This window comes from Gobio gobio (genome assembly GCF_949357685.1).
Source record: "Gobio gobio genome assembly, chromosome: 13".
Taxonomy (NCBI): Eukaryota; Metazoa; Chordata; class Actinopteri; order Cypriniformes; family Gobionidae; genus Gobio; species Gobio gobio.
Genome location: NC_137106.1, coordinates 24299731 through 24317557, shown reverse-complemented (window position 1 = coordinate 24317557; position 17827 = coordinate 24299731). Strand labels below are relative to the sequence as shown.

General features: G+C 37.4%; 1 protein-coding gene across 2 annotated transcripts in view; it reads left to right on the top strand.

Annotated features, from left to right (window-relative positions):
• Positions 1–15929, top strand: part of ccser2a (coiled-coil serine-rich protein 2a) — a 42332-nt gene extending 26403 nt beyond the window's left edge. The window contains exons 6-12 of one of the 2 annotated variants that reach the window (XM_079833493.1): positions 486–591; positions 2462–2630; positions 2917–2982; positions 3585–3683; positions 5039–5149; positions 7961–8042; positions 14476–15929. In XM_079833493.1, coding sequence (XP_079689619.1) covers positions 486–591; positions 2462–2630; positions 2917–2982; positions 3585–3683; positions 5039–5149; positions 7961–8042; positions 14476–14567 — 725 coding nt within the window. In that variant the 3' untranslated portion in view covers positions 14568–15929. The remainder of the gene's footprint in view (positions 1–485; positions 592–2461; positions 2631–2916; positions 2983–3584; positions 3684–5038; positions 5150–7960; positions 8043–14475) is intronic. The other variant, XM_079833492.1, reaches the window with a different exon arrangement.
• Positions 15930–17827: the final 1898 nt, after the last annotated feature.

Here is a 17827-nt window from a genome sequence, read left to right as displayed (position 1 = left end):
GACCATCTCTGCTCTTAGTTCTAAGGTTATTTGTATTCGTGTGAGTGAGTTTTGGACTGTTTTTTGAGTCTCTTTTTGAGGCTCTGGCAGTGAACCGGACAGCAAGGACAAGAGGAATGTAGCAGGTCTGTTTTGGAGCTTAGTTTTCTGTCTGTTTTGCTTGCTGTCTTACTGTGCTGTGTGAGAAGAGTATATAAAGATTGAGGGACTGTTTGTGTGTGAGAGAGAGAGAGATTTCGTATGCCTCAGAATGTTTGTGTGAGTTTGCCCTGATATCTCGCCTCAGGCGGTGTGAGTGCGGTGTATCGAAACTCTTAAGAGCTCTGCGTTTGGAAGGACCCTGCTCAACCTTCTTTTTCCAAGAAGTGTGTGTGTGTTTGTTTCTGAGTGTGTCTAGGAGACTAACTGAATGTGTAATGGTGTTTAAAAGTAAGTTGGGTTTGTTTATTTGTCATTGACTTCTATTGACCCCTCTATGCATGCAGATGGGATGGCCCACTTTGAGCGCTCTGAGAGGGGGGGCCGGCCGGCTCAATGGAGGAGAAGACCGCAGAGATGGGGTGGAATGGATCATGCTCATAACGACAACAGGTGAATGGCTCAGAACACACGTTTCCTAATTAAACATGATATTCAACAAAAAAAATTGTAGGGCACGAGTTGATTGGATTATGAATAGTGGGTGTTACATACTAGAATTTGTATATTTAAAAAGTTTATATTATTATTAATTATTATACACTTTACAAATAGGTTTCATGAACTAATAATGAACCAATTCTACAGCATTTTATTAATCTTTGTTAATGTTAATTTCAACATTTACTAATACATTATTAAAATCAAATGTTATATTTGTTAACATTAGTTAATGCACTGTGAGGTAACGAACAAACATGAATAGCTGTTTAACGTTAATAAAGATAAACAAACAGTAACAAATTGCTCATGGTTAGTTTATGTTAGGTAATACATTAACTAAAGTTAACAAATGAAACCTTATTGTGAAGTGTTTCCATTATTATCTATTACTGTATAATTTATTATGAAGAATATATTGAGTGTCCAGGAATATAACTGTACATTTTAATATACAGGGGTTATATTAAATCTCTTTTAATATTTTTTCCTGCCTTACGGTCCAGCAAAAAAATATTATTCAGTTAATGTAATTTATTCATAATAATTTTTTTTCTTGATCATTTTTCACCTTCTCTCTGAGCCTCAGAATAACATTATCTTTATATTATTTTCAGCATGCTGTGCTGCTTATTTTCTGTCAGGTCCACTTTAGTTTGTGCTGCACCATTTTTAATTAGCAGGCACTGAATTACACTTTCGTTTTATTAATATATTTAAAAATGTAATTTATTACTGTGATGGCAAAGCTGAATTTTCAGCAGCCTTCAGTGTCACATGATCCTTAAAAAAAAAGCTTTTGTAACATTATAAATGTTTAAATGTCACTTTTGGTCAATTTAATGCATTCTTGCTGAATAAAATTATTAATATCTTTTAAAAAACGCCTAAACAACCTAAAACGTTTGCACCATGTTAGACAGTTAACAAATGACCACTTTGAAATGTGCCACACAAACTTTTATTATGGGAAATTACAGCAGGGACAACTACATTCTGTAACTCAAACCTGTACATCTTCAGGAATCGTAAGCAGAAGGCCTGCTGTTTGAACGGAACCGGGCTGTTTTCTATAACATCATATAGTGCGAGAGAGCTGCTCTTTTCTGAATGAGGGTTCAGTAACTTAAATAAGCATGGATTTAATCTATGTGCCATCTGAAGGTTTTATATCCAGTCACTGTCTTCCACCAGAGCTTTTTCCTTGAGTTTAGTCGTGTGCACGCGACACACATTCTCCGCTCTCCCTCGATTTATTAAAGCTGCTGTCGGTTAATTTGATGGATGAACTTGCACCTCGACTTTTGTCATTTCAAATGTGATAATGTACAGTTTTATTTACATAGTCATCTTTATTACTTTAGTCACTGTCACGAAGGTTACAGTTGATAGATACAGACAGTATTCAAGGTGGTATAGTTTTGAACTTGGTTAAAAAGCCAAACAAAAAAGTGTCTAATCAAGAGTGACGTACACAAAACATTGGATTTTAATGACGTTAAGGACTTTTCAGCTAGAAAAACAAGAAAAGTTTCATTACAAATGTATTCATATATGAGCACAAATTGAAATGTCTATGCATTGACTAATGGCCTAGTAACATTTTTATTCAGAATAGGGGGCCCACTGTAACTTTGTTGCCTAGGGTCTTTTTGTTATTTAAAGGAGCCCCTGAATATGGGTGGTCATGTAAGCAGTGTATATTAGTTAATGTCAAAGTTTGGATTTGGAATAGTTTTTTTTTGCAGTCTTTTTGGACCGGGGGAAATATTTGACTTTCTTTCTGTAAATTATATTAAATCTTTCTTACTCTTTCTGTTAGGCTGTCCGGGTTTCATTACGATGCCTGCCGTACAGTCCATCGGCCCCTCCATCCCACAGTTCAGCATGACAGTCACACGGGGGTGCTAGATGCGCTCACTCTCAAGCACGTGGCAGAAGACTGTTCATCTGTCAAATCACAGCTGCTCAAACTCAAGAGTCTGCTGCAGGTACAACACACACACACACACACACACACACACACACACACACACACACACACACACACACACACACACACACACACACACACACACACACACACACACACACACACACACACACACACACACACAGCTGGAAGAGTCAATTTTGCACTTACATATGCAGACACATCTGTCAGCCTCTGAGTAGCTTTTAGTATGCGTGTAGTTGTAAAACAAAAAGAGAGTAAAAGAAAGAGTGAGTTCTAAACACGAGAGATGCGTCTTCTGAATAAATTGTCATTTTATGTAGATGGATGATGGTGAGATTACTCCAGAGAGTTTGGATTCCAGCGAAGATGACAGCAGAGCCAAACAGGTCCGTAACATCCCATAAGCACTCACCTGAATAGAGCTGTTCAACTTGCAGTCCTAAAATCTGAAAAAGAAAATGAGCATTTTCAAGCCATGGGCTCCCTCAGGAATTTCTAATGTGTTTTTAGAAAAGTGTTTTTCAAATGCTAAATGCTTATTCTGGAAGAGACTTTTGCAGTTTGTTCTACTGCATAAATAATACAGTCATATCTTAAAATATGAACCTTGAAGCTGTTGTTAAGCAAGTTGCTACATAAAGGCTAAAGAACCCTCATATAGCAGCTTGTATTTTTAAAGCACACAACAGTTTCAGAATTCACATTGCTGTAATTTATGTAGTAGAACAAAACATTAATATATCTCAAGTAATGTTTACCACAGAACTTATTATACTCGTAAATTGCAAACTGCTTTTCTAAAAAGCCATTAGTAATTCCTGAGGGAACATGTGGTGTATTAGTCTTCTGTTTTGGCCTACAAATTGACATCAACATCTCTATGCCCCCTTTTTCCATTCCATACACATGTATTATTTATGTGTAGACAATATAGTTTAATATTATTTGTGTATACAATTAATATTTGTTTTGTATTTGTGTGCGTCAGATGGAGGAACTGATGAAGGAGGTGGCGCATCTCAGGGAAGAGCTAAAAAATAAAGATAAAATCATCACACGGCTCACTCATCAACAGCATCAAGAATCTGTGAGCCATCATCATTCCTGACACATTCACACTTGCACTCATTTTGACCATTTTGTATTGATTGAATATGCATAATACATGAGTGGCTAATCAGAGCCTGCAGTGTTTGCTGGAAGATACTAAAGCCATGCTAGCTCCATGTCTGCATGAATAAGATGAAATCAGGATGTGATGTTCTCAGAACAAACCCACATCTCATACTGTTCATTAACTTCACCACTCCAAGCCAAAAAAAAAAAAAAACCCACAGCAAATGGCGCATCAACACTTGCACTTTAACCTTTAATCCCAATTACTGTCACCTTCGGTGAGCAATTATGTCATTAGCGCTAATAAACTCACTCACCTCTTTTGCATTATGCTGATTGCAAAGCAAAGATGAAAGCAAATTAGATTTCTTTACATTAGAACAAGAGTATGTGCTTAAGGCAAGCTTTAATATCACTTATACATTGGTTTGGGAATTTAACAAACTCTTTACTTGTGCTATTGGCATGATTAATACCTCAAATTGTGCAGCTTGTTGAGGAGAGGTGCTGTTACTAGCAACCTGATTTTCACCTAGTGAACAATGAAAGTAAAAAAGCAATCATAGTTATAATCAAAATATCATAGAGTTTTGAAGGTGCTCTTTTTTTCAGAGTTTTCTGTTTGCTTTTAAAAGGGTTATAGAAAAATTATTGTATTGTAGGTTAATGATTTTGTTTATGTTGTTTGTAAAAAATTTGCGATAAATACTTATCAGTTCTTGATATTGGTTATAAAAACACTTAATTTGGTATAGTTATTGGTCATAAAATATATTGATCAATTTCTCTCTACCAGCAAATGCTTACTATATTCTAGCATGGGACATTTTCTATTTAAAGGGTTATCGGTTCTAATTATAATTTATTATGATTTTAAATTTATGTTATTATTGAATATTTATTTTTAATATTTAACTTCAATGATTGCTAATAATAATAATAACAACAACAATAATACAAATAAGCAATGCTTTTATTGTAGTTTTACGATTTCTTTAGTTATGTCACGTTTAAAATAAAAAATAATAATCACGAGTTATCGGAAAACTTAGAAATATGAGCTAACATAAAAATGTGGTATAGTTGTTGGTCATAAACCGTAATGATCAATTTCTCTCTACTAGCAATTCCCTGGAAACTGCTCACAACACTGCAGTTTTGAATGGCCAAACTCTATTTTCTTTAGAAAGTGTAAACATTTAGTTATTAGGTTTTTTGTGTCGTTTTTTTTGTGTGCATTTTTGTTTTAGTTGTTGTCTGTTTGTTTTTTACATTCCCTCTGCAATAAAGATATGATGGTGATTTAATTCCCCCTCTCTCTTTCAGCCGGTGAGATGTCAATGTCATCAGCTGAAGTCCGGGGCCAAAGGTGAGAGAAGAACGCATCATGATAAATCCACTCAGACGGTGTGGCGACCGCCCCATCATCACCCTGCTGTGAGTCATTTCTGCAACATGCATGTCAACATGATTGCATCATGGAGGCACCCCAAACTCTCCCAAAATGTCAGTGTAGTGTGACTGCTGTATCGGTGTGTGTCCTTGGTGAGCCGTCTGCCTTTTTATTTCCTGTTTCCCCCTAAAGCTCTCTGGGCTTTATAGGTGGCTAGTTGTTTACAAAAGGGGGAAGCAAATGTGTTGTCAGGGCGACAAATCAGACAAAACATTCCTTCTGTTCTTTTCCTCTCTTCTATACTTTCCTCCCTCGTGTTCGTTTTTCATGGTGAAATAGCCCGACAGTCTCACGAGACACCCTGAGCTCAGGCTCGTTTGCCGAGGTGCCGATTTGGCCAATTTGCAGCTGCTAGGGGAAAACGGGCATCTACTACAGAGTGCAGAATGATTGTCATCTCCTATTTAAGTGAAGGCACACAGCACCCACTCCAGTGGTTTAGCTTTCAGAGCCCCAGCCTGGGATGTTCACCAGGGGACGTGTTCTTATTGAAGACCGGCACACAATCAGTAAAGCTAACGGCACACAGCGAAAGACTGGAGTCAGGAGAGATTAGAGGGAGGAGAAGAGAGATGAGGGAGGTAACAAGAGATGGATGAGAATTGGAAAGTGGAAATGAGGAAGAGAGAAAAACAGAGTCAAACAGAAACAATAGGACTGGTGTTCAGTTTGCATGTTAGTGTTTGAAGAATAAAGGGATACTTCAGTTTAATTTTTATTTTGTGGGAAATAAAAGATATTTAGCAGAATGTCCTGATGCTCTTTTCCATATAATGAAAGTGAATAGTGACCACCACGGCTGTAGCAATTACAATTTCTGTTCCTCACACTAAGTTGTCATATGGCTTTAGAAGACTTGGTATGTTGTGTGCGAGTCCCAATTAATTTATCTTAATTGAAAGAAAGTTATACCGTTTTGGAATATATTTCATTTTTAGTTTAAACATCCCTGTAAGCTTTATAATGGGATGTTAAAAGTTAAACTTTGCATGACTACATCATAAAATAAGTTATCAGTGATCAGTTATTAATAATGACACAAAGCTGAAAAAGAAATGTACAGCATGTTAATAATTCTCACACTTAAAGGGATAGTTCACCCAAAAATGAAAATTCTGTCATCATTTACTCACCCTCAAGTTGTTCCAAACCTGTATGAGTTTCTTTGTTCTGCTGAACACAAAAGAAGATATTTAGAAGAATGTTTGTAACCAAGCAGATAGAGCAACTATTGACTACCACAGTAGGAAAAAAAATACTATGGTAGTCAATAGTTGCTCTATCTGCTTTGTTACAAACATTCTTCCCTCTATCTTCTTTTGTGTTCAGCAGAACAAAGAAACTCATACAGGTTTGGAACAACTTGAGGATGAGTAAATGATGACAGAATTTTCATCTTTGGGTGAACTATCCCTTTAAATATGTGTTCTCCTTAACACGAGTGTGGCATGTTCCTGAATGGACTTCCTTTGTTGTTCTTGGAACAACATTTCTCTTTTCCAATCATAGACCAAACTCTTACCCTAATGCTAAACGGATACCTAAAATTAGCAGGCAGTGACTGGTTGACGGGACTGGTTCCTGTACCAGGAACAGCAAAGCAGGATGAATCTGAAATAAATTATACTGGAATAAATTGTAAATTCAAATAATACCACAACAGTTTCTACAACTGGTTCTCTCAGTCCAAAAGTCCCAATAGTTTCTAAGACATTTTCAAGTTCCTATTTACTTTCTGCTAAACTCCTCAAACCCTTATTGTTTAATTTCAGTCAAACTTAAACTTCAATTCATCAGGTTTTTGCAAAGTCGGTTTAACAGACCTAGACATCATGCAAATGTAGCTTGATTTTGCCAGCATGTACACTATGGCTCTAACGTTCAGGGTCGGTAAGATTTGTTCATATTTTTGAAAGAAGTCTCTTATCTCTTATGCTTGAAATGGCAGCAATAACTTGATCAAAATTATAATAAAAACAGTAACATTCTGAAATATTAAAATAACAGTTTATTCTTGTGAAAGCAAAGCTAGATTACTGACCCCAGACTTTTGAACGGTACTGGACACATGTTAATTGCATTGCAATTGGACTTAGTGTTGTGAACTTGACCAAAAAGTGTGCAGCAATATATCATTTGGAGCATGTCTACAGTACTTGGACAGATGGATAAACACTGTAGCACGACTTAGAATGATTATAACTATGCATGTAAACATACTCTCTGAGTTATAAAGGTAAACAAGTCTAGTTTTCTGTCCATAATGTAAAGAAAGTCTTCGATCAATATCACAGATTGTAATATCACAGGGACCATGCTCACTTTCTGGGCATCAGGTTGTGTTGTTTTGTTTGCCTTTATCTCTTAAAAAAAAAATCAAGTGGTATGTAATCAATTTTCAAGATAAGGTTTGTATGTTAACGAAAATACGGTTGAGCGTGACAATAAATGTACATATAACCTTATCTCAGAAATTTCCCCAGTGCATTTGCTGTTTACACAGAAAAAGAAAATATTATCTGTGAGATCCATGTGTTTGCTAGGAATATTGCGTGCACGTATTGTGTTGTGACTCTTGTATTCAAGGCTTGTTCCTGGCAGGTATTTTAGTCTGATATTCAGACATTGATGATAGTTAGTCTTCTCAGAGGAAATGTGCGTCGTTTCTCTGTGCGACGTGCTTGCAAGAGTTTTTCTTCCTAAACTGTGTGTTTGTCTAGATTCACTGGAGTTTGTCTCTCTCCGCAGCTGTGTGGGTGTTGTGTGTGCGTCACGGTTTTCTGTGTTTGTTGCAGGCTGTTCCCACTCCTCTTCTCTCTCCCTGGCAGTGCCAGTACCAGGCTGCACCTCGTGCCAGCATGCCTCAACGCCGACAAAGTGAGTCATTATTAACCCCTGATCTCTGACCCCGTTCCTTTGCTAATATGTTCAGCTTTCTTTCCATCCCTGACTCGTTGTCTCTCCTTTTTCCTTCCCTTCTCTTTCATATATATATATACACACACAATATAGTTACATCAGGGAGTGAGTCAGGGATGTGATGTGTAACTTGGATATCAGTTTGAGGAGAGAGAGAAGGAGAAGTGGTGTGAGAGAGATGAGGTTAGACAAAGTCATCAGTTTCCTGCTAGGCAGTTTTGAAGTTACTCTGTCAGGTCTAGGTGGGTCACTGCACTCGTTGGACCACATAGGCTGTTACACTGTGTTTTTGTGTAGATGACCATGCTTTGAGCCCTGTCTTTAGGTATTTTTGTGTACGGATTTTGGGATTTTGCAGTTAAATTCATTAATTGTTACATTTGCATTGGCAAAATTACATTTTCTGAATATAGTTAATAATTAACAAAGGTAGCCCTGCCTTAAACTCATCTCACTGACAGAGCTAGATGTTGACATGTCAGGCCAAACAAACAGAGCTGCAAAGTCAACACTTAAATCAACATTTTTAGGGAAAGTCAATCTACAAATGGCATTTTTTTTATTGTTGTCTCTGTGCATTAACTTGGGATGGGCATCGAAGCCTGTTTTGGTCGCAGAGTGGAAAAAAGTACCCTGACGTCGTCATACTCAGATTCTAGTCGGAATATGAGTCTGATACTGCTCCATGGGGCTGTAATTATGGGGCATGTTTCAACCGAACCAGGAAAGAAAATGCCTCTGCACTCAAGTGGATAGACCTACAACCAATCAGAGCAACGGAGTAAGTGACGTATGTTGAGCAACGGCTAGTTGTCAACAGAACTCAACTGCACGTACGCTGGAAGAAGTAGAAGAAGAAGATGAGTGTGAACAATCTTTGCCGGTGTTGTAAAAAGAATTTAAGGATACACAGAGTACTTACCAACATGATCACCATTTTTGAGAGAAATAGTAAATGTGAATGCATATATGAACAAGTTCTCCGTTTAGTAAACAAATTCAAAACTGATAGTTCGAATTCAACCCAAGCGCTCTTTGGTGACGTGGATTATTACGTTACTGTTGATCATCTGTACATCATCATATAAAGCCCACCCTGACAGTTTGATTGGTCCGAAGAGATCTGGTTCGAGCATAGTTGCTCCACAACGGATCAAGTCCCGAACTTCCCGACCTCAAATGTTGTGGGCTGGGCTAAGTTCGGCTGGCATCCGGCTACCCTTTAGAAAAAAAGGGTAATTGTTAGATGAAATTTTAAAATAATATAATAAACGAATAAATCTGATGTTGTGATTAAATTCATTTGCAACAAATGCAATCTCAAACTAATCAGAAATAAATATAAGATATAAAGTCAAACCAAAAATTATTCAGACACTGGATATAATTATAATAAGATATAGTAATAATTATAAGATAGTATAATAATTAAAATATAGTAAATTATAAGATATAGTAATAATTTTACTAGTGGATGCAGGACACTATAGTTCATTTATGTAAGTGAGGATGGCAAAATAAAGTAGACATAATATACCCAAAAATTCTTCATACAGTGTACTACCAGTAAAATTGATAAAAATTTGGGACCAAAATTTTTCAGACACTTTGACCTGATGATGTTTTGCTTTTCTTTAATTGCTAATGTGACCTTTTACACCACAGACTGAACAAAATGAAGCATTGCTTGGTAAGTTGACCAAAATTGGTATCATCTTAATTGTGTACTTAAATTTAACAGCTGATTGGTTGATTGTAATCCATTACATACCTTTCTATCAAAGTTATCTGACATCATCAAGATTAATTTTTGAGTTCTTGTCATATTTATTTACCATTTTTCAAACTATAGTGAATAAACTGTGATAATGTGAGAAAATGTGTCTGAATAAATTGTGGTTATATCCTCAATTTTGGAGTTAGTATGATTAAAAACAATAAATATTATTTTAATACTTTTATTGAGCAAGTTTGCATTAAATTTACAATGTTATAAAATATTATAATATAACGTAATAAGCAGCAACTGTTTACGACATTGATAATAATGTTTCTTGAGCTGCAAATCATCATATTAGAATGATTTCTGAAGGATAATGTGACATTGAAGACTGGAGTAATGATGCTGAAAATACAGCTTTGCCATCACAGGAATAAATTACATTTCTAACAACTGACAAAACACAAGGGAAAGCACAGGAGTATTTATACACAGGGGCTAATGAGAAAAACTAGAAACACCTGGGAACGATAATAGGCTAATCAACAGCAAAACTACAAGGGGACTACAAAATGGCAACAGGAAACAAGAAATAAACAAATACAAACTAAGCATATACGTCCAAACGGAAGACATGATATCAGTAATTGTTTGCAGAAAATTACAGACATCGCACACAACTATGCACACAAACAGTGACTTATTCAGTTTGAATTTTCCGTGGTATGGTTTTTCACATCTGTATTATATGCCCATGTCAGTGGAGGTATCAGGCAAATATTATTAAAAATAAATGAGCACGTCAGTCTTTTAATTTTGCAAGATAGAGCTGTGATCATTTGATAGAATGTGTGTTTGACATTGTAAACATGGCAGTAGTTATAGAGCAGATGTTAGATTGTGTTCAGTCTCTTCCTCTACTCGTCCCTTCTTCTCTTTTGGTTTTATTCCACTGCTTTGTCTGTTCTGTCTTCTTCTCTTTTGGTTTTATTCCACTGCTTTGTCTGTTCTGTCTTCTTCTCTCCATGTCCTCCTCCTGTCTTTTCCCTTTCTCTTTCCTCTTGCTGTTTCCTGATTGGATGAACTTGTGCTTTGTTATTTCTCCCCCTCTGCCTATCCCATAATAATACACCGGGACAGGGGTGGAGCATCTTGTACATTACTTCCGCGACACAGCGTGGTACAGTAACCTCTACTAAAAGATTCACCCTTTGCATGGTCAAGTGATGTGAACGACCAATGCATGCTTGTTTGAGTTTCATTTTAAAGCATGGATCCAATTTCTTCACACGTACATAACACTTGGCATGAGACTTCCCCCCCCGCACCTGATTCTTTGGCCCAAACCACCTGTCTGAAACCCTAATGTTCCTGCTCATCTCTTCCTCCGTGGGCTGTGATTGCTGTAGTTGTCAGATCTGTCTTTTCTGTAATGGAGCTACAGTGTTTACTGGTGTGTTCTGGGAGCCTCACCGCTTCTCTCCAGCCCGCTCCCAGAGACTTTATCCAAACAGACATCAGTCTGCACAATTGGACCAGGGTTTAAACATCTCAAACATACACACAAGCAGGGAATTAGCCCATTGTGCAATTGTCCTTGGTCCTGTGCCTGCACAGGGAGACGCTGAACAGTTTTAGAGGACAATTAAAATAAAATGATCCTATAACTCCTTCAGGATTCACATTATAACCTCCACTTCTACAAACTCAGGATATTAAAAACCTTCTCTATTATCAAAATGACCACGTTTCATCAGCCAAATCTTATAGTAAGATGAACGACTGAATTAGAGCTAGACTTCATTACAACTCTTTCTGTTGTAATATCTAGCAATCATGCTATGAAGGTTGTGAAACGTTTCAGAGGCAGTTGATTCTCCCTGCTCTTTTTGGGGCTCAATAAGGATTTTTTAGGCCAAGTTCAGATTTTCTTGGGCTCCACCACAAAAGATTTACATTTTTTTTCTTTAAAACCCTTTTATTTGGTTCATAAAAATATATTGCCATGTTTAATTTAAATCAAGAAAATGTTCCTTACAAGAAAAAGCTATCATTGCCATAATAACTATCTTTTCCAGCTGCTCTTGCAATAATAGCTGGAAATTATGCAACTATAATGGAACTGCATGAAAGCTATGCATTTATATATTTTTTGGAAAACGGTGGCATACAGTGCAAAGCATTACTTCTTTATGATAGTCTTGCAAGCATTCTACAAACCATTTTTTAGTCAGGACCTAACATTAAGGATTTTCTTTTTAGGTGTGTAATGTAAAAAGTTCAGATTTTCATTAAAACATATTGAATAAAAAAATTGCCTCCGAAAAATTTATTTCTATTTTTCATTTAATTTAACAATTAATTATAAATTTACTAGGTTTAATAATTTATTAGGATTTATGATAGCAAGCATTCTACAAGCCATTGTTGCAACTGTGGCACATCCTCATCTGTAGAGGTGTTATAAAACCCCTTTTAAAAGGTTTAGGTTTCACAAAGGTTTTGAATCAGTCCACAATGAGCAGAGCAGCATAGAATCTATTCGACATCTTTGTTTTTCATTTTACCGTCTTGTTGCTCTTGTTTGTGTGGTGCTGCATGGATTCCTTTGCTTTTATGATGCTAATATTGTATTATTATGAAAATAATTTTCAACTTTAATTTGTAATTATATGAGCCTTGTTCAACGCTGATAAATACACACATGTAATGAATTCTGTATTAAAGTTTCTATGTTGCTTGGCAACCCCAAAACTGCCTAGAGTCAGTATAATGAACTATAACACTTGGCAGAAGAATTGTTTGTCATGTGCAAATTGTTTATTGAACATTGGTGTCTTTTATCATAATGCTGTTGCTGCGGTTTAATAAAAGCAATAAAGCTGTGAGGCTGTTCATTACAGTAATTTTAGGTACTCCTCTTTGCATTACGCTTAAGAACATGCCTTAACTATAGTCAAATGACTGTAAAAGTGGCATTGCAGGAACCGCATTATGACAACGCAATAAGATAACACTGTTCAATTAATATTTGATACATTTTAAACTATATTTTAGTATATATTTTTATAATATCAAAGTTATGGGAGAGTCATCCTCTGGAATTGGGGGCTTCAACGTTTTGAAGCAAGACATTAAAATCAATTAGATGTGTAACTATTGACTGAGACAATCAATTATTGGTATAAACAGCTAATGAATATTTTAATCTTTTAATCATTTTAATCAGTTCCTTTCTGAAAGCATGAAAAAAGTAATGGAGTTCTTAGTCGTGTCAATTTGTGTAGTTTTTTCTCTCTCATCTATGGCGCACTCCTTGCACCTGCTTTCCTTTTTAAGCTCCTTTCTCTTATTGTGTATTCTTAAAGTGAGGAACGACTATGTTGTTGTTTTTTTCAGCTGTTGTTTTTTTGCACTCTAGTGGTGTTTTAAATTGTAATGCTTTACCTCTCTTCAATCTGACATTTTCTCCACCCTGTGTAGTCGGGCATGCGATAAAATTGTTTTGTGATTAGTATCTGGAGATAATGCACACTTTACAAATGGTTTCTGGGTGAATAGAAATGTGGCAGGTTGCATGAAACCACTGTTTGCCAGTAGGGGGTGGTGTGGTTTCAGTAGAGCTGTGCTCTTTAGCAGAAACAGCCCATGAGAGACAAAGAGAGTGAATGAGAAGGAAACAAGGACTTATGCCTCTGTCATGAATCATGGTGCACAGTTGTATTTGCTGAAACTCACCTACGTACATGCTTGTCCATTCAAATCACCCTATTACAGTCACACTCTGTTCGGAACCAAACAGCCGACAGCACGACTGACCGCTTGCGTCTGATCACAACCTGTCGATGTTCACAGAGCAACAGAAAACGGTTATCAGTGTTGTTTTAGATTGCTAAATACAATTTTGTTCACACCTGGCAAATTTCAGAATTTCAGAATCTGCCACACCCCGCAGAAAGTTGATTTGGAATTTGAATTACTAAAGTTTGAGTTCTGGAAGTAAAAATCCTATTAATTTTTCAGATATGGGAATATGGGCTTTGTTGAAGCCGCTAGCCTGCATTTTCTTTTAAACTATTGTGTTTAACATTTGAATTCCTGATGAAAAACTGCATTACCCATTATTCTGCGAATAAATCTACTCTGATCAGAGAATCGCTACAAGAGCTCTCAGCGACTGCTCACCCCTGTGAAGCACGAATGCGAATGATGTAGAGTCAGTCTCCCTATGCTCTTTAATTACTTAAATTTGTTAGAGTCTCAACCAAGAGTTCATTTGATTTACTTTTGCTGTGTGAATGGAACTAGTTAACAGCAGTAGCTGTCAGTTAAAAATAAAACATCTGATGCTGCTGTCGGTTAATTAAGGTTTGATGGATGAACCTCAGTTGGAGTTTTTTTCCCACTCAAATTTGTGAACACTTCCCAATGTTATAGAAGTCAAAATCTTTGACGTTTACTTTAGTCACTTTGGTTATTCACAGCTATCATTAGTTATCTGTTCATACAGTATCGCTGTAACTGCTCCTCTAAGCTGTTCTATGAATTGGACAATTCGAGAGTCACAGCTGTTGTCAGTCCCAAACACTTAACTATGCGATCTTATCCACTGATCGCAGATCTCTGTTATGGTTTATTGTGTTAAATACTGTTTTATTTTGTCTTCCACAGCCTCGAATACTTCAGCCCATCAGTCACATCCCCAACGAGCCCCTCTTCCAGCGAAAACTAGCAAGAACAGTCCCCACCGGGGGCCACAGTGATGCCTGCACCGAACGGGAACAGACTCCTATGTCTTGTCCTCCAGTCCCCTGCTCCGATCCAATTCTTCCTCCTGCTGGAGACCCTCACGTGGAGTTGATATCTCTTCCTGACCCAGAGGAGCTGAGTTGGTTGCTTAGCACCCACCTTCGCATACAAGACAACAATGAGAGTGACTCACAGGAGGCTAAAGAACAGCTTGCGAGGCCGACCCCAGAAAGCCATCAAAACAAACTCCTGCAGACACCTCACACCCTGTCCTTCAGCCCGCGTGTCCTGCAGCCTCCACGTCTACACAAACGGGTAACTCTCCCTGCTCTGCCTGTAGGGGGCGGTAGTGGGTCAAACCCAAGACCACGACCTTCAATGAACCACAAGGCCCATCTGCTTCTTCCTCCTCCTCCGTCCAGAGGTTTACCATGCTATAGTACAGGGAACCATGTCGTCACTCGCGGTCGGCTATCAGTGGTCAGGAGAGAGCCTGACCCAGAACACAACGCTTTGGTACCACTCGGTATCTCCACAAGACTTGCAAAGCCAAAGATCCACTGGGCGTCAGCTGCAGCCATAGACAGTGATAAGGCTACCTCCCTGAACGCATGATCACACATGCGGCTTGCACTAGATGGGGTTGTTATTGGCTAGACAACCTCTTAAGCTAAACAAAGCAGCTAAGCTATTGCGTCCAACTATGCAACAAAAAGTAGTCTCTCAATCAGCGCTTCTGCTGCACAAAACTGCTCTTTTGGTTCAGACTAAATCATCATTCCTTAACCACTTAGAAACCTTTACCACTCACAACTACATAATCCATACATAACCATGTTAATCCAGTTGAGCTAATGTGTTGACAAACTGGAGAAAAGGATGACTGACAGAAATTCAGACTGAAAGAGAGCGCAACATCTGAGAAAACAAGCAATGGAATGCATTAGAGAGCCATTTTTTTTTACTGTAACTCAACAAACGTCAAAGAAGACACGAGTGTAGTGCCATAGACCGCCTGTGGAGCTTTTTTGAGGCCTCCACTGTCTGGATATTTTCCCATGTGGCATGCCCTCTGGACGCCCACTCATTTAGTGGTTGAATCTGACATTTACATCACCAACCTCCCGAGGTTTAACTGCGAAAACACATATTATTGTCTAAGCAACCTCCCAGAGCTTGTCGTAAAGACAGAGAGAAGTCAGTATGTGACGTGACCCAAGCCTCACCTTCAGTTTCCACAGGAAAACCTGTCAGTCGGCTGTGATTTTTGATCTGTTTGTATATTACTTCACGCCTCATTTCATATTCTTGTCTGTATTCACCACATAAACATGAAGAAAATCAGCCCAAGCTATAAAATTTCAATATTTTCATCATTCTTGTTCCTATGTCTTGTTTCCCAGTGCTAAAGAGTCGCTTTGACGTACAGACGCAGTGTTTTGGCAGGAGGACGCACATGCCGCTGTCAGTGCTTCCTTTTTCACCTTGGCTTCAGTCGTGATCAGCAGTTTTTCATTTTAATTAGGCTCATGCCTCCTGTATTAACAAGGTTCTTTTTCTTGATTATGGATTATGGCATGCTCAAAGCATAAACTTGCCTTTTTACCCCCCATTAGTTGCATACAAAATTGTTATAATGCTTTTTAATTATTTATACATTATAAAGATGTTTACAGTTAAAATGCCTTTATTAAGCTGTTCAGCCTGCTCCAATGCTGCAGGAATTGCATTTTTGCCTCGTCTTTGGTACAGAAATACTATTGCAGAGAGTTGAGTGAGTACTTAAATTTTTTTTTTGCTTCACAAGCAGTGATTAATAAAAAAAACAAACAAAGTACCATTTATGGTAAAATGGTGAAGACCTGAATTGGACAGTTTGATTAGTGCCGTAAGTTGCTTTTGACCACAGTAGGAGTTTTCTAAGACATTCAGGATGGTTTGGTGTTAAGTTTTTTTCTTGAAGGGTTTTCTGTTCTTGAGTTTACATAAGTGTGTCTCAGAAGGTTGATACGGTTTCCAGTAACTTTTGTTTGTTTGTTGTGCTTTTGGCATGCCTTGATACATAATACACACTGTTAAACACAAATATACAGCAAGATCCACTGCGTGGAAGCACATGGACTTATTCATACTATTATTTTAAATATGCAAACACCACCCTCTGTGTGTTTGTGCAATACATGTATCTGAGTGTATACATATTAGTATATCCAGATACTGTGCCCTAAACTTTCACTGTGGATATTTAAGTGAACGTGATTTTGCTGCCCTATTACAACATGTGTACAACTCTGTATTAAAACACGCTCTCATGTGGGCCGCATACTTCTAGACACACCCTAAGCAGTGAGGGGCAGCCATGTCTAAAACCAACTAAAGAAAATCAATAGAAGAAGGATATTTGTGTGTTTCTCTCTCACCCAACTCTGTGGTTATACTAAGCAGAAAATCGATGGATGGCTTGTTTTGTAATGCTCTGGAGACACTTTGTTTGTATTTCTTCTTCTCTTTCTGTCTCTCGTTGTGTTAGTATACTTGTGCAGGAGGAGAAGTCCCACTGTAGTCTTGCTAATGCAAAGTCAAGAACATCTGTCTTCTGTGGTCAGAGGTGAATCATTTGTGTCTGAGAGATGCAGTTTACAGCTAGGAGCATCTTTTCTTTCATTTGCCTGTTAACAAGGCACAAATTATGACCCATGATTAAAGGGACAGTTCAATGAAAAATTAACATTTTGTCATCAATTGTTCACTATCCATTGTTTGTCGTTCCAAAGAATGAATTACTTTCTTCTGTGGAACATAAAAGATATTTTGCAAAATGTCTTAGTCCATACAATGAAAGTCAATGGGGTCCAAAATTGTCTTTTCAAAAGTTTAAAAATGTTAACTGTTTGTAAAAGTTAACATGTTTTTTAAAATATCTTTGTGCTCCACAGAAGAAATTCATACAGGTTTGGAGTGACAAGGGGTGACGACATTACATTTTTTTTGTTGAACTATGCCTTTAAACCGAGATAAAGTAACAATTTGAAAACCATGCATCCTGGCATTTCTTAAATATAATAGTGTAATAGATGGTTTAAATGTGAGGCTTTCTACATAATCTCTGTTCACACAGTAAAAAAATCCCTCAGCCTGTTTCATGTGTATCTGCAAGTTCAAAGGTGCTGTATTACAAATCACTGTTGAGGTGCCACAGTGAGAAAAAAACAAAAAAAACGTTAACTACACCATTAAAACACTAGTTTTAAGATTTACAAATTGCTAAAAAAAA